The 27664-nt window shown below is 40.3% G+C and overlaps 1 protein-coding gene across 1 annotated transcript in view; it reads right to left on the bottom strand.

The window, feature by feature from the left end:
* TOX (thymocyte selection associated high mobility group box) overlaps window positions 1-26188 on the bottom strand; it is a gene marked incomplete at its 3' end in the record, with an annotated part of 213787 nt that extends 187599 nt beyond the window's left edge. Inside the window, exon 1 of the mRNA XM_080340150.1 lies at window positions 25648-26188. Coding sequence (XP_080196276.1) covers window positions 25648-25749 — 102 coding nt within the window. The 5' untranslated portion in view covers window positions 25750-26188. The remainder of the gene's footprint in view (window positions 1-25647) is intronic.
* Between the last annotated feature and the right edge of the window lie 1476 nt (window positions 26189-27664).

Raw genomic sequence — 27664 nt, 5'->3', positions numbered from 1 at the left:
GCTGCACAAAGGTGCTGCACGTAAGGGACAAAACAGACGTCTCTAGTAAATTTAGTGCTTCGAAACACTGACAGAGTGCAGGGACAGTTTATAACATGAACTATCTATGTTACCAGTTTTTTTTGCTTAACGTGTACAGGCCCAGAAGTCTAAAACTTCCTCTTTCCTCTAACATTTACACTGTAAATAGTTGTAGATATTTTCCAAGCAGCTATTCTGACCTTCAGTGAGACTGTGTAATAACCATTTGTTAGTTATGCTAGATGTGCCTGAATTGGCAAACATACTTAAGAGCAAATTTAGTGTTGGTAATGGCAAGCACATACCAAAAAAACATGTAAATGTTAGTCTTTGTGAGGTGACAAAGATGTTACCGACTGTTTTCCTTGGTCTGTATTACCTCACAGGCGTGTTATTTTTTTTTTTTAATAAGCTCAAGGGTTAAAACTTTATGTTTGCATTCCACATGAGCTGTGTACTATACATATCTGTCACTTGTCTTTAGCATTTATGTTGATAAAACTTGTCATGAAGGTTATTTTGACTTACTGGAAATGGGCTTTTCCAGAACATAAATTTTAAGGCTTAAGTAGACCCACGTTAAAACCACTAATATGTTCTGCTAAGTCTCACTTGTCTTCACTCAGCCTCCTTGCAATGTTTTAAGCAGTTTTATTGACATTTGAAATTCTGAAAATGTCAGCTCTTGGCAAGTGTTGCAGTCTAAAAGTGTTATTAGTAGTTCTCTTAGGAAGTGTAAAAGAATATTTTGTAGGAACAATTTTGTCTTTCAACAAGGCTTTTGAAAATGATGTGATAACCACAAGTTCTGCACCAAGAAAATAACCTGCAGATTCCTCAAATCATATTCAAGAAACAAATTTTTCACAAAGTTACATTATTTGGTGACTCACTAGTATACATTCATGCCGTGATACAATCACCCCTTCCTAAAGCACTGTTAGGTTCTCAAAAGGAGGAGAAACACTGGAAGAAGAAATCTGCTGTCACAGTGCACTGCCTCATTGCTCCCACCATCTTTCATCCGGTATTTGATGGGCCTGACCCCAGACCTTCTCTAATCAACAGGCCTTGCAGTCATTTTCTGTTTGCTTGCAGCCAAACAGGTCTCCTGAGTGTTTTACTTCTGTAATTCATCGCTAAGGACACTTATCGTTCTTCTAGTATGAATGAGCACAGACATGCCCTGGACTGCATCAGCTCAGCACTTGATAACCCCATCGCTGCTGCTGGGAGCCAAATTGTGGTGGGGATTAATCTGCATCACAGGTGGCTGCTTTTCTTACCCTATGAGCAACACATTAAAGCCGTCACAGGGCAGAGGGTGAAGAGATACGTGTCACGCAGATCCCAGAACTAAGCTCCATATGTGGATCCCCAGGTAAGAAATTATAAAGGCATGTTACAGTTCCAGTGCCCCACCGAAGGCAAGCCACCACAGACAATGCTGATGAGCTTCGTCTTTGAATGACCAAATGGCATCAGTCTCAAAGACTCTCCAGAATCAGAGAAGTCCCTGAGACTCATGCCAGTCATACCACCTTACTTCATGGTAAAGTTATTTACAGCTCAGAATGCCTCAATATATATTGAGGTTTGGGGGTAAGAGGAGGAAGAAAGGAGTGTCTCTCTTATTTTGTACAGCCATACATTTGAATTCTAATGTGTTCAGATGCTGAAAGTGTTACTTAATTTTCAAGCCAAAAAAAAATGCAAAGAACTATCAATAAGTATCACAGGAGTATAAAAATCATTCATTCTCCAAAACTGTCCTGGAAGAAATTAGTGCCAACCACTTTATCCTTAAAACTGAGAAAACATTGTGATATTAAATACTCAATATTATCAGCCAAGCAAATTGGCCCAGGTCAAATGAGCAAATCTAAAAAATGAGATAACTAAATTTTCTCAGCTTGATAGCTTAGTAATAAATAATGTGCTTCTATTCAATCTGTACATTAAGTCTTTTTATGTGGCCTTAAGGCACTGTCTTATGGCTGTGCCCATTACAGGGTAGCCATAGAAACTGACACATTTATTTCTTGGATTAGTATGCCATTGAAAATATTAATATAATGCAGTAAATGGGGATTTAATCTAATCTACTGATGGTAGGATGAAGTTACTAAAAGGTTCTATGCTCTTCCAGAGGAAGAAAGATTATATCTGTGGAGTACAGCTCCAGTAAAGCTGGGGAACAGCTGATGTTTTGGTTACAAACACCCCCTAAACAACCTATCACATGTCACATATGCCACTGATTTAAAGAGGTTATATGAAACAGGCAGGTATGTCCACTAAGCAGGTACCTGTTTCATATCCTGTTGTATTTCCAAAGCTAAAGTGTCAAACTGAAAGTCAAAAAGGAAGAGAAAATGGAGATGCTCTGCATTTTGTGTAAGCAGTGCAAGTGTAGCAGCATCTCACTCTGAAAATATGCAGAGCTGTATTTCACAGACATGCCATTAGCAGCAGAGCCTATACTCATATTACAGCCAACGTTTTAAATGGCATTCAGTTAATACTTTCACATAAAAAAAAAAAAAGGCAAAAAATCATGTAAGGAAAAGATTTTAAAAATCTTAATTCTTCAGAAGAAAGACCTGTGGTTTACTTAATTTGTAGGTCCCAACCAGTTGTCCATAAATATTAGGGCTCCCGTTTCAGTAGATCATATTTGACTCAGGTTCCTTGTAATAATTCATAGTACTCAAGTTCTGACTACCCTTTACACTGCAGTATACTACATAAATTCAGAAGATATATTCTGACAGATGAAGCATTGTTGAAAAGTAAGTACAGCACTTTGTCCTTGAAATGTTAACATGTAATGCCATAAAGTATTCAAATAATAATTTACTCAGTCTTTCAGGGTAATTAATTAAAACGGTTTAGGTGTTAGAGAAAATCACCTTGAGCTTATAAAATTGGAATGCCTCTCCTTTTCCTCTCTGCATGCAAGCTGCTCCAATGGACTTACCACATGCTTTCGCAGTTATGGTTTTTGATTTCAGCAGATAATAAATAGCCAGGATCTAATTTTGCCATGTCAAAACCGATTATGTTTCACAAGAAAAGGTGGAGTGCTCACCTACCAGATGAAGGTGAAACATAAAACCACTTTTATTTATGTCATGTGTCCAAATTCAACTCAAGCTGGCACTAAGTACTAGGAGTATGTAGACTTTATCTGTCATACGAATTTATGTGTCCCTGGAAAATGTCAAATATAAACATAAGTTTAATCAAGGAATGGAAACCTCTATTATCAAAGAAATAAACACAGTTTATGACAACTAATGTAAATTATCTTAATGCATTTTTCACTTATTTTTGAGAAGATCAAAAAGAAGAAGAAACATTGAACAGAGACGTTGCTGATGAAAGGGCAAGTCCCGGCCCAATTATTAATGCTGATGTTCCAAAAGGAATTTGTGTTCTTTAGCAACAGCATTGCATTCAGACGTGAGAGTTCCTTTTCCCATTCATTACAATAGGATAAAACAGACGGCTTACAACAACAGATAAACAAGGACTCTGTATTATTCTGTAGTTTTCCTCAGTTGAGTAGTCTTTGGACAGCATTTTAATGGCTGAAAAAAACCCTGCACATGATGAATAAGGATGCCATTCTCAATTAACATGGACAAAGGATCATAGCCATATTTGGCAAATGAGGTAGCTGTGGTGTAAGAAAAGCAGGAGTGTTCACAGACATTGCCACATACATCACTGTCCACAAATCAAAACAAGTTAATGACATTTTTGTACATCTGCCCAACTACATGACTACACATTAGTCTGGCAAGTACTTATTAGACCCAAATTAAATAGCACAATTATTATAGTTCGTATTTACTAAATATAGTGTTATTAATCTATGCAGGACTAACTATGGATGTTACCAGCATATAAATAAATGACGAGTACTGAACCAAAACAGTCCAAGCTACAAAATATATTATCTTCATTAAATCTATCTCAGCTCTATAAATGCTACTATCCATAGAGCTTCCATTAAAGTACATACAGGGGCATCAAACTGTCATCCATTCTCTGTAACAAGTGCACTGACAACACACCAGCCTCTCAATCCCAGCAGCTCCCCTCCTAGTCGGACTCCCCACCATGCACTAGCACAGATCATGTCACCAACACAGGAACATCAGCACCCGTTGCACAGGTGGGTCTCAAATGAATAGATCCAAATTCCACAAACAACTCAGGGAAGATTAACCACCACAAAACTTACTCAATAAACCCACATATCACCCGAAAAATGCTGGCTATCTTTTATAGAAATTTCAAGTACTTTGGTCATGAAAATTGAACACGATTTCCTACACCATCAAAGTCCATCAAGAGGTCTGAAAGTCATTAGTGAACAGTGGGGCAAAGAAACCATATTTCAGCCCACACTCAGTGAAGAATGGGATGGCTAAACGCAGGAGGAACCTCAATCAAGAAAGATCAGCAGCACACATTAGCAATTCTTGCTGTTCAACATTAGAACACTCTTTCCTACCTAGGGAAGCTTAACATACCATGCATAAGCTTCACCATCCTTTTAATAAGATGTCACATTAATTTTAGATGCTTGGGAGTCACAAACTAAGGCACACTGGCAAGCCAGATGAACAAAGAAAAGGATACTTTGAGGAATCATCTCTGTTACCATCTCTACTCCTAAACTGGCCATGCCTGTTTTATGGATGATTCCTATCCCAAAGTTTTGCCTGTATGTAAGCTTTAGAAAGCAACCAGTATAGACCTCTGTCACAATCACACCCATGTCTCTAATTTAAATACTGGTATCAAGGCACTTTTCTGAAGATGTTATGAAGATTCACAAAACTGATATCTCATTTCTTTAACCCAAAATTCTTGTTAACCCATAGTTAACAACCTGGATCCTGAAAGATGTCACTGCTAAAACTGCGTATTTCTTCCTCTCATATCATTAATTATTTGTCCAAATTTGTGCAAAGTAGAACTTGGACACAGTTTATTTCTGTTTCATAAAAGATTTGGCTTTCATCTGATTTTTTTTAAAGATCTCACTTCTCACTTTTATGGGATCAGTTTTCCAACAATTGAGCTTATCAGCCAGATCTACACTGCTAGTAATTCAAAATCATGGCATATTTATTGATTCCAAAAAGCTATTACGTGATATCGCTTACGTCCCTGTATTTGATTAGACTGAGTTATTTGGGGAACTAACAAAAGATTACTCAGAATTCAGCAGAGAGCTTATATAGATGTCGTCTTACCTGACATCTCGGCTATGTGCTCTTGCACCTTTATTTGTAAGTATTACGCATACAGATCAAGTTTTGCACAAAACAAGTATCCAGTGTAGCTTTATCTCCATTTTGTTATTCCAATATAGAAAAACAACAAAAACAAACAAAAAACCTCAAAAAACCTGTAAGAGATAGGTTGCAGGTATAAAACATTTCTCCACTCCTTTAAAAGAATATTAATGAATAACTACGTAAAGCTGTATTGATGAGTAAGATGAATTATGACTGAACATCATCCAAGTTCAATTTAAACATGAGCTATGTTCTACATCTGAATATAGTATATATCAGATATTTATATGTGAATATAAATTATGCATTTCCTTGGACAAAAAAAAATGCCCATAAGTTTATACATGAATATGTTAATGAGATTTAAATTCTTCCATTACAGAAAATATTTTGACAAGTATCCTTGGAATAGTGTTTTTAAAACAGTTCAATGCATTAAATACATGCAAATTTAGACAGTCAAAAATGCATACTGCATAGCTGAGATACTATCATTCTTCTTCACAATAACTGTAGCCTTCAGCTAGATACAGATTTTTCAAGACAGGCAGAAGCATTTCTTTCTATGTATCTCATATTCTCAGATTTCTACTTCAAAATGATTCCTGAAACACTTTTAAAGACAGACCACTAGAATGGTTGTTATATACTTCAGTTAGCCAGGGCTGCCAATGCCAAATCACATTCAATCTCTTTTTAAGAAGAACAGTTTGCCACTGGAATCACATCCAGTGCTGAGTTTTAGGACGTTTTAACCTTGAATTACCTGCACTAACAGTGCATCTAGACGCTGCTTCCCAAATATGCCTAAGGTAGATGTATACATGGGGTTTGCATACACAGACAGATTAGCACCTACATCAGTTCAAAGTATATTCACAGTTTTGGAAAATTCCCATGCAATTTTAGGGCCCGCTTTCAGAACTGGCTAAAACCCATTTAAAATTTGTAACTAAAAAGTGAAGTCTGCCCCCTCTTTGCTTGGTAGCCTTCTTATAGCCACATGGCAAACCCAACCAGCTCACCTACTGAGACAAAAACTTAGTCTGAAGGACTAGTAAGGAATAATGTCCATGCTTTTCAAAGCAGAGTATCTTCACACAAAGGTGTGCTGTGTGGGCATGAAGTCTCTGCGCAAAACGCTACTGTATAACAGCCCATGTGCCATAAATTCACATCACTCAGGCCCATGGCACTCAACCACATACATGGCCTGTTGTCAATCACAGCAACAAAAATGTAACATGAAATTGGGTCAAGAAACAGCTCAAAGGAGCAGTGGACAACCTCTCTGCATAGAAAACTAGACTGATTCTTTAGTTGCATGTATCTATTTATGCAAGGATTTTGAAGAATGGTTTGAAGAAAACATGGAATTTTTTTACAATTCAGTCCTGAAGGAACTACAGAGATGTCCCTGAATCACACCCTGAGAGCATCACAGTTTCATAAGAGTCACGTGTTTCTTAAAGCCCTGAGTGAGAGCATATGGATGGAAAGATACGTGATTGTTTTACAACAAAACCAAGTTTGCGGGCATGAGTCTCCCTCAGCCACTGAAGTTCCCTTCCAACTATCGGCATATTGGGAAAAAGACCTGCAAGGAATCTTACAGGGAGCATTGCAGAGATGCAGGATACCAGTGGTACCTGTGAGTTTGTGCATCTGTCTCTTACCCCAGACTCACAGCTTGCACATGCCTCTGTCTTCCTCATGAAATACATTTCGAATTGATCCACTACAAAGGGAAAAGTGAAACTGACTGATGTTTTTTTTTGAGGAAAACACAACTCAAATGAAACTCAGCCGCAGCTTTGCAACTACAGGATGGAGAGATAAAATGTGATTTTGTAACTGTGATAGCTAACACTGGTTAAATACTTTAAAATCTTAGTGTTTGATGTACCTTGGAATGCACATGTACTTATAGGAAAAACAACACTAAAGAGAAAATTAATTTAATGTTCTTGGTAAGGTTGCTTTAGGGCCAGTATATATAAAACGCAACAGTCCTGAAAATTAACCCTGGATGTATCATTTTGTTAATACAAGAAATGTACAGGACATCTAGAACAATAAAGCTTACGTAAATCTTTAGCTAAGAAAAAGGGCTACCTCAGATAGGGTTATGTAGCTGACCTGAGGCCAAATCACAGTTCCCGAAGAAAACAAAACTCCTCTGGACATCAGTGGCATTTTTGCTAGGGTAAGAGCTGCCTGTGGTTGAAATAGTCTGGTACCACAAGGCTCTAAAAGCTAAAGCAGTGACAAGGGCAGGAGAGCTGTTATTTCTGTACCATAAAAAGAAAGATTCTAGAGATGTTATTACATTTAAATGTATTCTGATATTGCATTCTGCTTTTCCATCTCAGCAGACACTGTTCCATCTGAACAAGATGGACATAACATAGAGCACAGTATTTTATATTAAATATAGTTATAAGGGAAGAACAACAACCTTGGAATGACTCACTCGCAGGACCAATTCATAGGTTACACTGAGTATGAAAGGCAATTTCAGAGTAGTGCTGGGAGAAAAGGAGTTTTATTACAGAGGTGATACAAACTAATTTGGAGACATAGATACATACAGAACAGAGTACGCCATGTACTGTACACACTTTTTCAAGGGAGGGAATAATGGTTCCTTTTTCAAAGGCAGTGGTATCTGCAAAAAATAAAGTCCAATTCTGTTCAGTACTGTAATGAAATCATTACAAATGCTGAAACATATTAAAAATTCAACACTAAAAAGACAGCAGCTTTGTACTTGTGCTGCACTGAGTCTAAACACAAGATACAAAGGATACTGTATTAAGGCAGGACTGGTGACAGACATTGGCAGACCTATGCAAGGGGTGTATGCAGAATGTAATAAGATATTCAGGGGTGCATTTCAGCTCATATAGTAAAGCACCAAGGGGGTAAAGTTTTCCTCATGGTTGCATTCCTTTTTAAGGTAATCGGACAAAACTGTAAGAAAATAAAAGATCTGTTGAATTATTTCACAAAGGGTTTGTCTCTATCCTGGATGATACATTTCTTTATCGGGAAAAACATAATGAAGATCACCTTTTAAAATGTAATGCAAAAGAATTCTATGAGCACTAGAACTGTGTAAAAATAGCATCTTCTACAAATGAACTGTACTATAAAAATTGATGGTCATGAAATGTTATTATAATCTAAAGTTTAAAACCACAAAGCAAGAAAATTCTGATTTAAACTGAAACTTCATCCTTAGCCCACCCAAAAGTGTTTAGATACTGCATGGCTTGCCAAAGTGTAATAATCCTATATACAAAATATGCTGCCATAACTAGAAATTTCAAGCTAAGTATGGAATTCCAGCTCTAATTCTGAGCTTTCTTTTCCTCACTTTCATGGGTATAAGCAAGCCCTTTCATTACTTCAGGGCTAGTGTGGTTAATAATACTAAGGGTGTTTGGTTTTGTTTTTTTTAACTATTTCTGTACAGCAGGATTAATTTGCCAGCTTTTCAGCTACAGATTCAACAGTACTGTTTGTATAGGCAGAGAAAAAGGGGAAAAATCAAAACGCAAACAGTAAAATTCTCTTTACAGTGTACCATGGAGCAGCCCTAAAGGGAAAAGAACTCACGTAACTGAGTGGTCCACTCTGTGTACTCCACACATGTCGTCTTTTTTTTTTTTCTAAGAGCTACAGGCATAAGTTATTGAACTACCAAATAAGGGCCAAAATGAGAAAGAATGAGGTTCTCATCCAAGTTAGGAGATAATAAATTGGGAAGTGGAGAAGAGTGATTTTAGCAGAGACAGAGAGAGGGGGTTGTGTGAACAGGGAGGGGTGAGATGGCACAGCATCTCATAGTGTTTCTTTAGACCTCCTCCACAATTAAGTTTGTGTTGAACAACCTGTCCCTCTGTTGCTGGAGACTGCTCTTTCTCTCATCAGGATCTATTTTTGGAGAGACTACGCTTCCCCATTTTTCTTATGTGACCTCATCAATGTAACAGTCACAAAAGGATTTCCTGATATTTTTGGACTTTGCCTTCTTAAAAGACACGCCCTGGCAGGAGACGGTAAATCAGCTGCTGAAGAGACAGCCTCTGTTGCAAGATGTCAATGACTTGTACAGAACATGACCGAAGAAAGTAGGAGATGAAGGCAGCAACGGAATAGCTAACGCGACATTTCAGGGACCGAAGACAGAAAGCACTTCCCCAGAGAAGCCCCTATAGCTCAGGGGTTTTGTTCTGTGAGCAAGTAAACGTTGCCTGGAGTCACGCAAGTCCACAGAAAGAGAAACATAATGCACCATAAAGACCGTAAATGCACATTCATGGAACTTTTCACATCATCCCCTACTACTTCAATTGATCAGTCCTAATCCTAATAGCTCTGCTGTCATGTAAATCTGAATTTGACTGTTTTCCTTAAAACAGGCATGTTGTCACACTAGGTCTTTGAACCAGAGATTTCTGAATCAACCTGAAGAACTGAGGGTGAAAGTGAGTTTGCCTGGGGCACACTCCACACACCCCTCCCACCCTTCTCCACTGAGAGCACAGGGACTTCAGGACCCTTCAGTGCTGTCCCCTTCTCAACTAGCAACCTGCTCAGCTTCTCCTTGGAGGCAGCTTAGGTGTCCATGCTGGTGGAAATGGTGTCCAGCTTTGGCCAAGACCAGTCAGAAAATCTATTTTCTACAGGATATCTTCATGTTTTCTTCTGTTCTAGTACAAATTCTTAATCACTGGGAAACAGGTGCTCTAAGTAACGTTGCAATTCTTCCGAGTTTTCAAAGCTCAGGATTTGTAAAGGGAGAATACTTGAAAGATAAAGGGAGAAAGGTCTCTCCTGGCAGAAAGGAGACTAATGTTCAGTGATGGCAAAACGCAAGCACGTGCTGAAAGCAGCACTGAGACACCACAGCCCCAGCTCTTTCTCTTAGATGAGTTCTTTAAATGCTTGGTGCTCCCTTTCCCTGCTCTCCTCTCCCACGCTTGACTAAACAACAGTGTTAGTTTTTTAGCCACCAGAGTGGATGGAAAGCCCACATTTCCTCACCTCATGTTTTATCCTTACCCAGGATAACAAGACCTGATGATTATGATACTCTTCTATTTTTAACTCCTAACAAATAGGGAAATAGGCCTTCCAATGCTGTTACTTCCAGCTTTGTATGGGTCCATTGCAAGCTCAGTAGTAAGAGTAAGGGAAGATTCTGCTAAGTGAATGGCAGAAAATTAACTTCCAGGTCTGGTGCATCACTACGCCCCATTGCTTCAAAATATGCTTACAGCTCTAACATAAGCTTCCAACACTGCTAGAGACTCAAGCAACCATGTAGGAAGCAGCAGGTAAAGGGCTATTCTTATTGTAATTAACTGTTTCCTAGAAAGTCTGCAATCTTCTTCTCCAAGCAAAAACTGCTAAATTCAGAACTTTACCTTTTTCACATTCCGAATTTCTGAAAGGAGTGAATAAAATCAAAGCCGAGTTAGAGAATGCTGCTTTAGTATTTGCACTGTAATGTTCTGTTTGTGGAAGTCCTCTGGAATCAGGGTACTCCTAAAAGGGCAATGGATTCAGCTGAATAATAAATTTTTCCATTTCAAAAATATTTTTTCCTGCACATTCATTATGATATACATGGACTCCCTTGTAGCTCCAAAGAAAAATATCACAGGACAAACCCTAGGGATTTGTATACTAAATTCTCTAGTTTTACTAGAACTAAAGTAATTTATACAAATTCAGAGTTTATTATAAACATTTAACAGATGCTACTTTAATTATTTCTATAAGCATAGCATCTACATATGATAAAAATATATATAAAATAGCATTTCCCTAATTTCACAATTGCAGGCTTATCTATAGTACATATTACTGTACCTTTGGTCACAATAACGGTATTTGGAGTTCAAGTGGTATTTTTAACCTTAAGGAAACTCAACTAGCTCCGTTATGTGTAGCACATCTTTGAAATTCAGCAGAATAAAAGATACTGAGATAGAAAAGTGACTTTTATTTGAGTTTTTGTTTAGAAGTAAAATCTTGAAATTACTAAAGCCTTAACTTAGGCTTGAGGCCCTCAGCCCAAAATATGGCCATCATGACAAAATGATAACCAACAAAAGTATTACAGAATCACAGAATGGTTGGGGATGGAAGGGACCTCTGGAGATCATCTAGTCCAACCCACCTGCTAAAGCAGGTTCACCTTGACTAGATTGCACATGGAATGTGTCCAGGTGGGTCTTGAATATCTCCAGACAAGGAGACTCCACAACCTCTCTGAGCAGCCTGTTCCAGCGCTCTGGCACCCTAAAAAATAAAGAAGTTTCTCCTCATATTCAGATGGAACCTCCTATGTTTCAGTCTGTGCCCACTGCCCCTCATCCTATCATTGGGCACCACCGAAAAGAGTCTGGTCCCATCCTCTTGACACCTGTCCTTGAGATATTTATAAACATTGATGAGCTCCCCTCCCAGCCTTCTCCTCTCCAGGCTGAACAGACCAAGCTCTCTCCATCTTTCCTCATAAGAAAGATCCTCCAGACCCCTCATTACCTTTTTAAACCTCCACTGGACTCCCTCCAGTAATTCCTTGTCCTTCTTAAACTGGAGAGCCCAGAACTGGACGCAGTGTTCCACATATGGCCTCACCAGGGCGGAGTAGAGGGGGAGGAGAACCTCCCTCAGCCTGCTGGTCACACTTTTCCTAATGCACCCAGGATACCAGTGGCCTTCTTGGCCACAAGGGCACATTGCTGACTCATAGTCAACTGTTGTCGATCAGAAGTCCTTTTCTGCAGTGCTGCTTTCCAGCACATCTGTCCCCAACATATATTGGTGCCTGGGGTTATTCCTCCCCAGGTGCCAGACCCTACACTTGCCCTTGTTGAATTTCATCAGGTTCTTCTCTGCCCGGTCCTCCAGCCTGTCCAGATCTTGCTGAATGGAAGCACAAAGTCTTGTTGGACTCCAAATCTTTAGATCATAAGCATGCTTCATGGCAGCCAGTATAAAGGTATTCACAAAGGGAAAGGACTGGTAAGAGAAAGCCCAAGCAAGATGAGGTGCTCCCCTCACTCACCATAACAAAACTCTCCCTGCTGTGAACAGTTAACGCTGCAGCAGAGAAATCTGTGCAGCAATGCTGAAGAGACTCAAACCCTCCTGATAGATGATAGCAAGAATGTCACGGATACAATCCAATGAATCAGTAACATACAGAAAAAAGATACTTCTGAAAGAATATTGTTTGGGTTACAAAGTCAAGAGGCCAAATAGTGCAAAAAGCCTGAAAGCCTAACACAGGTGCTTCTTGTAACTGCATGAACAATAAAGTTGCAATGGCATGATCGCTTACTCTACATCCCCTGATTCACTCCACCAATTCCTGCCAATGACAACATACAAAAGAGCAAAATCAAGACATCCTTAAATCCGGTATTCCCAGCCTTCTAGTGTGTGACTTCATAATCTAACGAAGTCCTGAACAAAGGAAGTCCTCAAGACAGCAATGTTGTAATCTTCCCAATGTTATTACAAGTGCTACCATGGCAATTTACAAAAACGGCCGTAGTGCTAATCTAAAATTATAGCTTTGGGGTCCACTTCCATTTTTCTTAAAACCTTAGTCACAAGCTGAACCACCTTTACCGTGTTGCACAATCTATATATTTTCTTTTCTCAACAATGAGAAAAATATTTAAACATTCTTCATTTCTTACAGGTTTCTCCTCCCAATGTCTACAATTCTTCCTGGCTTGGGCAGCCTTGTGGGCCTGCTGGCTATGATGGAAAGCCCCCAAAAAACAGGAACAATATTAGAAATCCTCTCTAAAAGCTTTATCAGTGCCAAAGGTCTGAAACTTGCAGAGGTGTGAACCCAGACAAATCTAAACACAAACACCTTTGGGTGTCCATCAAGCTACAGCTTCTCATTGATGCATTTGCTTATACGATTTGAATGTGCACTCTACAGAGTGAATTGTACTCTCAGACTACTATCTTTGCCATTTCCCATTTCCCTCTATTTTCTACTCATAAATCCTAAAAATGCCTGAAGGTGTTAGTTCTTAATAGACCCAACCAGCCATTGATGTCATATATTAAGTCAGAAGCAGTTTGTTTCATTAGAAATGTAGCAAAGTCTTGTTGGTTTTCTTCTTAAAGTATTCATAGATTCTAAACACTTCTAAGAGTTTACTGATGTTCAATAAAAAATTGGGGGAGATACACGTTAGTCCAGCACAGGAGTTTAAAGGCTCTATATAGGGTCAGACAAGGTGATGGGATTTGCTGTTGTAACCTTCCGATTCAACAAGTGGTTGGCATCCTTCATTCCCACCCTTTACAAAAATGTAACCTGAAAGTGCAAGCTGGCCCTACACAAAGGGTAAAACGGCAGAAGCCAGTCAATTTGCTTTTCATCTGAGAGCAAATGACAAACCAGGAAAGAAACTTTTTGACTAAGTAACAATTCCTTCCCAGGGGTCCTCCTGGAAAAATGCAACTGTCATCCCCCGTTAGATTTCAACATCCCTCTACAGACAGAAAACACTAACTCAGCTAAAAGTTCCCCACAACTGTGTTGTAGTTGTGCTTTCAGTTGCCACTGCTTTATGATCTTTAAAAATAATACAGTTGATGTTGTGGTTTCTGATGTAAAATGAAACCTGGAATCTAATTTGAGACACAAAAATCTAATGACTATTCATAATAACGAATCTTTGGTTTTGTCATTTTCACCTGCAATGTTCTTGGCTATGGAAAATGTTGAGGTCTATTTATCCGTGTCATTTTGCAGTGATGCATCATTTACTGTTTTTAAGGGGGAAGAAACAAAACAAACAAAAAAAACAACCCAAACCAAACGAAACAAACAAAAAAACCCCACAAAAACAATCCCCATACTGATATTTAAGTTGCATTACGGCTTTATTATTAGGCTCAAAACTCAGGTCCCTGCCAGTCTTTACTTAGCTAAATCTCCCCCTAAAGAAACAGTGTTGCCTAAAGAGTGCAGATCAAATCCAGTATGAATGAAAAAGCCCGCTATCTCCCACACAAATGAAAAAAGCCCCATCGTTTCCCTGTATCTTCTACAAAGGTGCAAGACACAAGGCCAGCCTGTCTCAGTAAATTTTTTTACTCCCTTTACTTTTTTTTTGATGGATTTTCTTCAAAGTACTCTTAAAAAAAAAAAAAAAAAAAAAGGAAGAAGAAAAACAACAACAAAAATAAACAAAAAAACACATCCAGCAAATGCCAGGAGAAAAATATATTCTAGCAGTCTTCGGCCAACTTAGATTTGAAATGAATTTACATCATCGAAATACTTCTTAATTGTGCTAAAACATTCTGAAAACTTATTGCACACATTTTTCTTCTGAAATTCACAGGAATCTTGTGCTGTACAGTCCATTCTTCACTTGCATGCCCTTTTTCTCTCTCATTGGAAAATATATCAACTGTTTATTAAAAAAAAAAAGTGTTTTGGCATGGCTGACCTGTAGAGATATGGAGCTAAGCAGAGTCAGTGAATCCACTCACTCTGATATGCACACATGATATGCAATTAAAATCTCCATTCACATTCCTACAGGGTTGTCAATCAAGAGAAAAGCCTTTTTGACAACATCCAGTGAAGCGTACCAACTAACTGCTGAACAGGAACTTAAACAGTAACAGCTTTTGTTACTAGCAAGAACGGATTTTACCAAGATTGGGCTCAATTTCCAAAGAAATCATTATGTTAAAATTTGGGGGATTTTAATCAAAAATTAAAATGTGTCACCAAGCTATTGTGTGTGAAGCTATCGTACTATGTAATACAGGAGGGTTATCAGATCTATGTGAAAAAAAACCTCTAAGCTTTCTTGACTATAGGAAACAATTTAACCTTACATATTTAAAACAGTGAATAGTGATTAAAATCCAGTTGTTTTCAGGGAGAAGAGAATATTTTTCTAATGGCATGTTGTCTATTTGATAGGCACCAAATATCTTTTATAACATTTTAAGTTGCCCAGCCACAAAACTAACACTGTAGAAGGCCTGCTACTGTCCAAAACTATACCGTGAACAATTTATTACTGACACACTGGAAAATTATGTGTCTCAATTGTAAGTATTTGCAAGTCTTTGAAAATATTCTAACTTCAAATTTATGATAATAAAGGAAGAGTCTTTGATAAACACTGAAGATGCTAACATTTACTTTCTAATACCCAGATAGATAATGTACAAGTCATAAGAGCATTAGGGTACTTTAAAATCAAATCTGTAAAGGTAAAACCAGCAAAAATAAATAGGTCATTATTAATCTCCTGTTTGTGTTTTGTGCACTAACCTTGAACTACAGTTTTCAAACATGCTAATATTATTAGATATTGAAATATCTGCCCTCTTGCTTATCACGCTCCGTAACTGAAGAGAGAGCAGATGCATCCTGACTATTAACAGTCATGACAAATTGCCTTACTAATGAATGTTACACACTGAAAGTGCCATAACTGATTAAACTACAATTTCCCACTACCAGACAGAGAGAGACTTGGGAACTCCAGCAGTGGACAACTCTGATGTTCTGCCAACAGGCCTTCAGGGCACAGTGTGGTATTTAGAAAAACACACTGTAAATTCCATATGAATGTATTCTAAAAGACTATGTGTATACAACAGGTTTTAAAGAACATTAGATGAAACAGCTTAGGTTCGTAGTCGATGAGCCATGTAAAATGGATGTGTTTTAACAATTTTAGTATCATTACAAGGCGGCATTGGAGAATATTTCTATTGGGTTCCTCTACCCCTCTCCCCACCTCCCCAAACATTGCTTGTGCTTTGCTTTCACATAAAATCTTTCTTTTGTCAGTCTCTTTGTCGGTGCAAAATTGGCAGTGGTTCAAATTCAAAGTACTCCTATTCATTTACTGACCATTAAACCAATGTCATTCTAGTTCACATCAGCCAGAGAGCTAAGCTCTAAAAAACATAAAAGGCTTGCTTCACCACTGACGAATAATGTGTACATTTTTACAGAGCTTAAACCTTAATGCTTTGCCTGAAACTAACAATACAGTATATCTTATCATTCCTTTTTCACAAGCAGGCAGCTGCTGAAACGCTTGCCACTTCAAAATATCAATTGCTTGCCAGAGTTGTCCTCAACACACCCTGTCAAACTCATGTATATTGTGTAATGAAAATGGTGCAGGACTGAAAGCTAGAAATTGTGTCAAATACTGCTGTAAGGGTATGATGTGCAAAGAACAACGTATGACAACCGTAGAGACTACAAACAATAGCAATGGAGCCAGACACTACATATATCACAACTGTGCCTGTACATATTTTATTGTATGTATTATATATTTAAAGCATGACAAATGTGTAATTGAAGCTATGAGCTACACCAAATAGAAACCCTTCAGCTAGTTAAGCTTTTTCATTTCTCTTGATGGAAATGTAGTGGTATTTTTCTGCCCTCTGAACATTTGTTAGTAAATCACACAGCACAAAAAAACCATCAGGTTTTCAAAATGAGTAACAGAAAACAAAAGGCAATACTACAAGATGAGAAAATGAGATGTTGTTCAATTAACACTTTTGCTTTTCTCTAAGGACGCATAGCCAGGCTACCTTAAAGAATATCTGAGGCTATACAAGACAAATACAATATCTCTGTGCCCATAAATTACAGTATACCTAATTTTAATGCAGATAAGTACTGGCCTATTGATTTGCATGTTTCCCTGGCAAAATGGAAATCCCATGTGAGTATGTTCTTTGTCTGTAGAAAATGCATTTTAAAAAACCTTTATGAATACAGCAATCCATGCTAAAAAGGAAAACATAAATCACTAGTATAAAATTATGTATGGAACCTAGAGGAAGTACTGCTCATATATACACATATGTATACATGCATCTCTGTGTGTGTGTGCCCCTCTGAAGGTGTGTTACACAATCACATAGGGTTTTTTTGCACAGTTACAATTTCTGTAAAGTATCTTAACTAATGACAATTCGGCCTCTAAACACAATCTTAAATTAGCTGAGGAAAAATAACTGAAAATTGCCAAAGTAAAAAACAAAGTAAGTCAATCATAAAGTGTCCACGGAATGATAAGCTTAAAGAAACAACACATGGCTGCAATGCAAAACAAATGTTTAGGAGGAGAGATAAGTGCAACAGCCCCAACAGCATGTAGGTTGCAAAACCTGAACACACGGGATTCCATGAGGGTCATTAACTGATATAATCCTAACCAAAATGAATAGATATGCCATTAAGGTGTTAATAAATATTTTGGAAAGAGAATAGGTGTTTTAGGTCCTCAGGGTTGCTGACCTTTGCTGTGTTTATTAGTGGGACAATGATGCATTATTAACACACAGCAGCTGTACCTGAACTGCTGCCATGAACATAATAGCCTTTTATAGCCATCAGGGGAGTGAGATAGGAGGCCTTTATTAACCACTAGACATGATTAGCACATTATGTGAACTTTAGTAGGCAAATTATCTCTTATTGAAATATAATGTTGGTTATAACTAATTGTAAACATGATTTTTAAAACTTCTCAATGCAAAACTAAGAGTTTTACTACCATTTCGCAAATTACTGGCTGGGCCACCAAAAAAATAACTCTTTTCCTTTGTTCAACCCACAAAAACAACTGTGCCTCACAAAAACTTATTGCACTATGATAAAACCACTGAAGTGAATGACTTCCACGTCATTAATATTATTCTTCAGGAAAAAAAATATAAACAGACATTTAAAACACAATTAAGAAAACTGCTAATGAAAAAAAACCCTTACCTCACATTTTCCCATACAGATTATAAGCACTTATTTAAAAAGCCAGTTTGCCAATACATTTTCAAGAGTTAACTTGAAAAAAATAACATCATGATTTACTTCAAAAAGCTTAATTTTGGGTAAGATTATCCCATTAGCCGTCGTAACTGAACACAGCACTGAGAGTCCATTATGAGCAGTCTTTTATGCCCTAGCAGAAAGTCATTAACATAAAATAAATCATTAGCTTTGATATTAAGCCTCTACTATCTGCAGGTTTCTATGACTAATGTTCACAACTGTGTCTGCCAAATGATAAATTACACTTTTTTGAAAGGCTATCATCCCTTTTCACCACTGTTTTTCCTTTTACTATTTATTATTATTTCAGGTTGATGCAAACACTATGATTGTATAATAAACAAATGTTTCCTGTTATTTATGAACACAGACCTATGCACTTTTGGCAACTGCAACCACAATATGACTTTGAAGCCAGCTGCTTATAATACAGAATAGCAATGACAGATTATTAGAGTAAGTTCACTTTCTTCAAAGTGAGCAATACATAATGAAGCAGAAACATACGTGTGTGTATATATGTAGAAAGTAGCAATGATACAAGAGGAATTTATACGTATACATAATCTTCTTACTCTTCTGGCAGGAACTGTCTTGATAAATCTTTTTCTTCACATTGCAGATTTCATACTTCCCTTACTGGCCCATTTCCCTGAGTACAGGTTATCAATGTCTGATTTCAGAGTTCTGATTTCTTCTTGCATATAGAATGAGCAACTGGAGTTTGCTGCAAATTTCCTTAATATAACAAAAATACATGCCAGCTACAGTAACTTCCATTTAACCTTTAAGACCATATAATCATCAACAACAATAGCAGGAGACAAAAGTACTACCACAGCAGCTCAATTTCCATGCTTAGCCAGCAGTACCTTTGAAAAAAGCCACTCGTGCCACTTTTGATTGGTACAGAGCAGTTTAACAGCCAAGAATGTGAATGATAAAACATTCTGACATTTCCACTAACCTGGATTTGTCAGATGCTCATGTAATTCAAGTATGTTTTGCAACTTAGAAAGGAGTGTGCTTCTTGGGAGGAAACCATACTAAGACGGTCTATAGCAAATCAAATAGTAGCCCAGTGAGAAACACTAAATGAACAGTTCAGGAACAGTGTTAGCATATGTGAAATTGAAAGATAAGATATAAATATTAGTAAAGCCATATGAAATTAAAATGCTAAAAATAAACTACTTGCTGCAAACACAAGAAGCAAAAGAAAACCACAGACATTACAAATGCCGGTTGCACCAAGAACTTTGCTGAAAAACTATTTTAAACTTTCAAGATCTAAGTCAAGAGAGACAAACATTTTATTCAACGCCCTGACTTACTAACCTAACACCAATCACAACCTATGAACATAAAATGCAGATATTCCAGGGGAAGGGGAGATGAGATTTTCTTCCGTGCACTTCCTGCAGTGGAGCGGAGATGCTTGTTGCTGCTGCTAACGCCACGTAATCTGTGCCTAACCATAGAATAATACGATGTTGCCATTTTCCAACTGGATGCTGTAGAGAAAAATGTTATGACCAAGAAAATTTCATTCAACTTGATGTGAATTCCATGTCTGAAAGTATTTTGGAAATGCTGCTATAATTAATAGTCGTTTGGCGCTTCTGCTATAAACCATGTTTTGGAGCAGTTTATAACTCAGTATTTTTAATTAGAAAACACTCCTTGGGCAGAAAATTGGTGCATAGCTGTGTAACAAAAAACGTAACCACTAAACATTTATATTTGGTTAAGCTAAATTTAAAGTAAGTATTTTAGAGTATGCAGACCATGCTAGACATCCACAGAGCATGTGTCCCCTTCAAAAAGATAAACAAAGCTGCCACTAACTGCCCCTGCTGTCAGTTCCAGAAGCCAAGAAGCCATTGATCCAGGGAATACCCTCTCACTACTGAGAAATGGTGCTTGCAGGTCACTCCTGAGCTGTGCTGAAAGAACAGTGTAAAGAAGGTTTTTTACTTCCACCATCTAAGCTTTGTTACATCCGCCATCAATACAGGATTTAAATATCCAAGAATCTTTATCTAAATCCTACCACGATTAGGACATTTCTCTGCTTAATATGCAGTCATATTTTAAGTATAGCCCATTTTCCAATGCTTCCGTACATATCAGCAAGATGAGAAAGTCCTGCTAAGACGGGAATCTAAGGACAGGAGGGTGCTCAGTTCTTCCTGATAAAGTGCGATCATCCCCAACACACACCAAATGCAACGGGAGTTGCAACTGCCCAGTCCCCCACACTGTCAGCTCCTTAAATCCTTAAATGCAGCTCTATCTGTTCTTGGGTGTAATGTAAACATCAAAGGTACTGCATGCACTCTAGTGTTTAGCAAGTTCAGCGTTCTTAATATTCCAGAGTTTTCACTTTTTTTCAGAAGACCTCATGATAGGCTGGTTGAGAGTAATGTCCTAGAGATGAAACACATCATTCTGGTAAGAAAATTAAACAGAACGACTGTGAATGCTTTGGTTTACAGTACATCCTTGAGAAATATTTCTCAAAAGCACATACATAAATTATTTTCTGTATTCCACTAAAATCGGGACCACTTCTTTTCTGAAACACTGGAATTTAAGGAGGCAAAGTTGAGGCTTGCCCACAACTCTGAGACTACATTCTAAGGCCTAGTAACCCAGGAAAGAAAAGTCTGTTTTCCTTCTTCCTATGTGGTATTTTCTAAAACTAACTAAAATACTTAACACTTAAAAATCAACAGTCAGCACTAATGTAACTGTTTAAACTTTTTTTTGAGAGGCACCAACAAATTTCAAGTACGATTCTAATGCAGTAGGGGACAAAGTAGTTGTCTAAGGAAAAAAAAATGCCCAGAATAAACAAATGGGGATCAATTAGATGAGCGTAATCTAAAGTTCTGTCAAAACACTAACACAGCATTTTAGCCTTAGAGCTGTCCTTCGGAGCCCTGGCTTGCCACAGTTCTGAGTTTCAGATGGAGATTGGATAGAAACAAGCCACTGGAAATAATGTACACTCTGTAAACAGCCATGGAACATTTTACTTAGAGTAGTCTCTATGGTGGGGTTAAGTTTACACAATAAATTATTCTAAACGCTGTGTATAAATATATGCACTTTTGCTCTGTGGAATTCTGATTAAGCGGGATTGTTACCTGCTTACAGAGCACTGTATTATATCTCCTTACCCAATTCTACCCAGTGTCACTCTGCTTTTTCATTTTGAAGGGTTTTGCTTCCATCTCCCTCTTTTTTCCTCTTTATTCTTTTTAAAAACAACTACAGTCTATCATTCTACCTCTGCTGTCTGGCTGTATTTTTCCAGTGCACTGACAACTACCAGTGCATACAAGAAAGATGAGTTGTAGGTTTCTGTATTTTTGAACCACGTAGCAAATCACTGAAGAATCTAGTGCATAATTCTGCAAGGTTAACCATTGGGAGCCATAAAGACCATTATTTTCTCCCTACTGCTGGCAGGGGTCAGCATCCCTGTCATTAGCTGTGTCAAACTATAATTATATAACTGCACTTTATGTGTGCAGATATCTGAAAACATTGTAAAGTTGTAAGTATGGAAATATATCAATCCTTTTTACAGTACTAATCGAAGCAGTGTTTGGAGGTGACACTTCATACAGAAAGTCACAAGGATGTTATTTATTGCTCTCTACATAAACATTTAAACTTATCACCTGACTTTTTCAAGCAGCTTGAAATACCTGACCATATTCTTCTATCAAATTAAGACACTCAGATTATCAAAGTTATTTCTTTTGTAGCGTTCAACTCAATTAAGGAATGGGATGTTTCTTGAAACAAATTTCAACTGAACAGACTACACATGTTAGCCTGTAAATGTCTGAAATGCAATTATGCTTCAAGTTTCAAGAGGCAAACAGTACAATCCCAACTCTAAAACTGTCTGTCCAGCGTAAGAGCTCCACTATGCTATTTCAAAGGCTGACCTATATACCGCAGCATACCATCCATTCTGTCTGTTTGTATAAGAGATACCTCACAGAGTTGTCATAACCAACATTGTTTGCATTGTTCTTTCACTCTTCTCTCTCCATGGGTAGTGCAAGAGAAACAAGGAAGAGCCTGCATAACAATATATGCAGAGTATAATGAGCTTTCACAGCAGATAGAGTAATATTAGACTAAGATGCTTAGAATGCTATTTTAGGTTTAAAAAATAAAGATCTAAGCAGTCTTCTGAAACAAAGCCTGCCAACTGAAAATTGTGAGATAAGAGTCTACTGTTTGAATGTACATTACAGCATTTTCCTCTGGCTACATAAAAATGCACTGTCAATGCCTCCCATGCATGTGTCTGGCAACTCACTCATACGCTGCGAACAAGCCTCTGATTAGGAGAAGAACTAGTGCTAACATAACAATTAGAAAACTTAAAAGCTTCAGTATTTGTGGAATACATTCTAAGCCACCGGCAGCTCCAGCAGATTTAAAATGTAAAGAATCAAAGTATTTCATTTTTGTAAAAAACAAAACCAACACCACCAAAATCAAAGCATGAAAGCAAGAGCCAAATCCATCAGTAAGTGCCAAAAGTAAGTTTTCACTAACTTTACAAGAAACGAGATCCAGTTCTGAATGAGTTTTGCAGGTAAAGACCTAATCAAAACCACTATTCCAACCCAGAATACTGATCCATCTCATTCCTGCCATCATCTCCATTCCTGGGAGGCATCAAGGGCAAACACTCAAACAAACTTATTGAATGCAAAAAAATTCTGCAGGCCTCCCATCCTTCAAACTCCCTAAATACACACAGCATGAAAATGAGTGACAGAGCAATATTGTAACATGACGACATGTTTAGAACAAGTCAGATAAGTTTTCACAGCAATGTTAATCATGCTGGCCAAAGGGACAGAGCAAAAGGGGTGAAAAATGAAACTTTCAGTAAATGTACGCCTCCAAGGGGCCTGGCTAACCTACTCTGTCCATTTAACGTAATCAATGGTCAGTGGCAAAGACATCTGAAAAAGCCATTCATACTGTACTCGGTATCTTATATTGAAACATTCCTGGTAAGTCAAGTCTTTTCCAAGCATAAAACATATGTCTTATGACTGTGCACTTTTAAGCACATTATCAGTTCAGGCAAAGTGAAATAGAAGAGTTGCAACTTGTCTACAGAATGAGTGCCTCATTTGCATTTAAAAAGAACAGTTTGCTCCCTCATACATGGCATGACTTAAAAGAAGCTTTAACCAGCTAGTAAAGAAATTCTGAAAATGAATTTATAAATTAATTTATAAGATTTGCAGTGCAACCCACCAAAACTGATTTAAGGAACTTAATTGAAAAATGATTTAATATATTAAAGTAATTCCTGATTTTCCAAAGCATTTAACTTTTAAATTAAATCTGGCCCACTATCTCAAGAATGATGAGTGAAATGTGTATTCAAGTCATTACCTTCTTTTTGAAGCTTTAAATCACTGATAGGTTTAATAACGTTTGTCCAGTTTCATTGCCAAATGGGTCTTCAGACACTTTGGTGCTCATGTCATTAATATTAGCCCAAGTTTCTCACTTGGCAACGCATTATGGTTTACAAAAACTGACAATAGAGAAAATAACGGCAAGCCACAGATCAAAGGTAGCAGTAGCCTCATGATTACTCGGAGCACTTACAAAAAAACAATGCACACATACAGGCTCCTACACATCTGGACTCTTCCTGTTGAACAAAGTTCACTGCTGGCACAAACCTGCGATCTATAGGGCAGGTTTGCCAGATGCTACAAAATACGGTTACTTAAAACACGGCTAACAGTCATACCTCTGGGATCTCTCTTGAAATATCCTTAGGCATCCACCACAAAAGGCCAGATTTATCCCTGAATTCTATAACTCCATTGAGTGTATGTGAAATGCAGCCAGGATGGATTTGGTCCTTTCTGTTGTGATTGGTAGATGAGACCATGTGGGAAATCTTTCCCGAAAACTGAGAGGGCTTCACCCCGGCGCTGCAGCCTCCGCGCTGCAGCCGCAGCCACACGCGATTTCTCTGCTTATCGCCGAATCGAGGCAGCTGCCCGGAATGAAAGACACGGCTCTGAACATCTCTGTGACACGAGAGGCCGGCACGACAATGGCCCAGCACGGAACCAGGCGGCCGGGCCGGGCCGGGCCGGGCCGGGGAGGGGCCGGGGGGGGCGGCTCGCCCCGCGCCGCTGCCCCTCCGCACCAGCCACCGTGTCCCGCCACCGCGTCCCGCCACCGCGGACCCGCCGCCACCCTCCGCACCCGCGGCCAGCCCCTGCGGGACGCTGCGCACGGCGGAGTTGACCGCGCTGCGAACAACATCTGCTGCAGCCCGCCACACACTTCCAGGGCAGGTTCCTAAACAAACGCACAGGTTTGAACGCAGCTTTCTCCCCCAGGCGGGGGTGTGTGCTCAAGAAGTGCTCCGGGTAGCTCGCACTTCCTGGTTATTTGCTATGGCCAGCGTTTTATTCATGTGCAAAGCCCATTCCGTAACAGCAGAGAAAGTGCGCTTCATGCATAAAGCACCAGCTGGCTCGGGCCATAGAGGCAGTGACAATGCAGGAGCCCCAGCCCCCTTGCTCGGCACCAAAAGTAATGCTAAGTGGTCCGGCACCGCAGCACCAAACTCTCGTAAACCAAATCCGAGATCTGGGCTAGCGCGAGCCTCCTCTGCAGTTCCTTCTTCCCCGGGCTCGGGCACCTAGAACTTGGCTCTGGTCTGGTACTGACCTTGTTTGCAGCGGTTTAATCAAGTTACAGAGAAATTGGTAAGGCAGTTGCCCAGCTGGGACAAAGTCAAACCCCTGTTCTGAACAGACTTGTCACCTTTGTATACCCTTATTATACGTATAGAGACGTGTGTATATACAAATATATATGTCACATACACATAAACACACCAACGTGATCCCGGCACCGCCAAGTACCGCTTTGACACATGAACAGCAGGGTACGTGGCGAGGCAGAGAGTTTCTGCCGGTTTGTGGCGGGCGCAATCTTTCTCGTTAACAGGAGCCCTGGAAATTCAAGTCCTCCGCATCAACATCCTCGTCCACGCTGTTTCTCCGAAAGGGAAGATGTTATGGAAAATGCCTCCCCCACCCCCCCTACCTCCCCCCCACCTCCGCTCCAGCCGCCCGCCCCCAAACTACTCCGGGGTTTTAATTTGGGGTGCCTGCAGGGGAGCCGGTGTGTGTCCCGGCGGCACCTCTCCGCGGCGGGCGACACTGCGCTCCCCGAACCCCAAACCCCGGGCAAGTGCCGCTGCCCTCTTGCCTCGCCGGTCAACTTGGTGCGCGGCTCGCCAAAGCGCAGCGCCCGCTCATGCAACGCGCCGCGACAACAGCACAATCGACAGCACAGATAAAAACACCTCGGACGACACAAAACACGAGTCACCTTGTTGCAATAGTAGGGGTCCAGGCAGGGGGAAGGTCCCAAACAAGGCGTATCAGGAGCGGCTGCAGGCTGAGGAGGTGGTGAATAAAATCTTACGTCCATTTCACTAAAACATCAAGCAAACTCCTTTTCTTTTTGTCGTTAATGTTGGTGCAAAAAGGGGTGTGTGTGAGAGTGTGTGTGTGTGTGAGGGGAGAGGGGGGACACAACAAGACTGAGAAGAATTAAAAAAAGAGGTGCCTGACTTCAGTAGTCAAAGAAACACCTTCCCTGCCTCACATCCGTTTGTGGTTTGTAGAGAGAGGAGAGAGGAAAAAAAAAAAATCTCTTCCAAAAAAGCACCGGTCTGCAGATGTCTGCGAGAGAATCAACAAACCCTCCTTCTTCTACGGCAGGGCAGGTAACTTCGAGTACTTATTGTTTCCCCCACGCCTCGGCACCGGGGCGCTCGCTCCGTGTGTGCCGCTCTTTATGGGAGTCTCGGAGTTGGTTCGCTTCTCCCTCCCTCCCTCTCGCTCGCTCCCTCTATCCCTCTGTTCTTTCCCCCTTCTTATTTATTATTATTACTATTATTGTTATTATTTATTTGATTGGGTTTGGCGGCGGTGTATTTTAGTTGCCCTCCACCGTGAGGAGCGGGGTCGGGGGGGAAGGCGGCGGCGGGAGCCGGGGTCCCCGCGCACCCCAGGGGGAGCGGCGAGGCAAGTCCGCCCGCGCCGGAATGGCCGCCCCGCACCGCCCGGCTCTCTCGCCTCGGCAAGGCTCGGCTCGGCTCGGCTCGGCACAGCTCGGCGGGCGGCAGCGGGGGACAGGGCGAGCTCCCCCGGCGGAGTCGCTGCTCCGAGTGAGCTTCACACAAAGGGGCCGGCGGGGGAAGAGCCATTTGTGGCCGCCGGAGACGGGCTGGGAGTCGCGGAGAGGGGGCGCTGCCGCGCCCGCCATCCCGCCGCCGTCCCCGCCCTCTCCCACCCGCCTTCTCTGCCCGGCCCCCCGGCGCCGCCCGGCCCCCCGCCGGTTACTATGGCACCCCCCCCGCGGCCTGGAGCCGCGGCCGCCTCGTCACAGCCCGGGCCGGCCCATGGGCCGCGGGCAGGCGGAAAGGCAGGGTGGCACTGACGCCTTGGGAGCCACGGGCTCTGAGCCTTGGACTCCACGATGGGTTGGCCGCAGGCTGCCAGTGTGGCCAGGGGCATGTCCCTTGAGCTTCCTTTGTGAGAGTTCCCTTGCCCATCTCCACGTCCATTTTGCAAAGGTCAGATCAGGCGCCCAGTGCCCCTGGCTTCCCTGTGAGGTTGACCAGGGTCAAGCCGCAAGTGGGACCTGGCAGGTTAGGCAAGCCTTTTGTCTTCTGTCCCAGCGGTGTGGTGGCAGAAACAAACTGTGATCCATGAGCATGCCTCAGAAACTTGGAAGCAAGTAGTAAGTGAAAAGAACCATCCATAAAATAACCTATTGGCTGGGGTCTGCCTTGTTAGCTCACAGTGCTTGGGCCTGGCCTTGCCGTGGGCAGTACTGACCCCAGGCACAGCTTTCTTCACAGCAGGGTGGAGGAGGGAGACTGGAGGAGATGGGCAAACTGAGAGATGAAGAAGGAAGGGGAAGAGAATGGAGCAGGGAAAATGAAGAGGAGGAAATCAGGTGCAAAACAGGGTGCTGACAAAAGAAAGCTGGGAAACCAATGGGGTGCAGGAAGGGGACTGACGAGCAAAACAAGGTTTAATGTGCAAAAACAATGAAAGAAAGGGTGACTTCGAGACACCGTGAGCAATCCCACTGGGCTTCCTGCTGAGTCGCTGGTAGTTTTAATCAGGGCAGAAAGGATGGAAGAGAAAAGATACGGGAAAGACACTATGCTAAGCTTAGATAATGCCATGCAGAGGCATTAAGTATTAAAAGAAAGGAATGCTGTACCCTCTTTAAATTAAAAAAAAGAGAAAAGTGCCACACAAGTAAACTGAGATGACAATTAACAGGAATGGTTACATTTATCAAATACTCCTTCACATTTCTGTCACAA

This window comes from Nesoenas mayeri (assembly GCF_963082525.1).
Source record: "Nesoenas mayeri genome assembly, chromosome: 2".
Classification (NCBI taxonomy): Eukaryota; Metazoa; Chordata; class Aves; order Columbiformes; family Columbidae; genus Nesoenas; species Nesoenas mayeri.
This window is presented reverse-complemented; position numbering and strand designations above follow the sequence as displayed.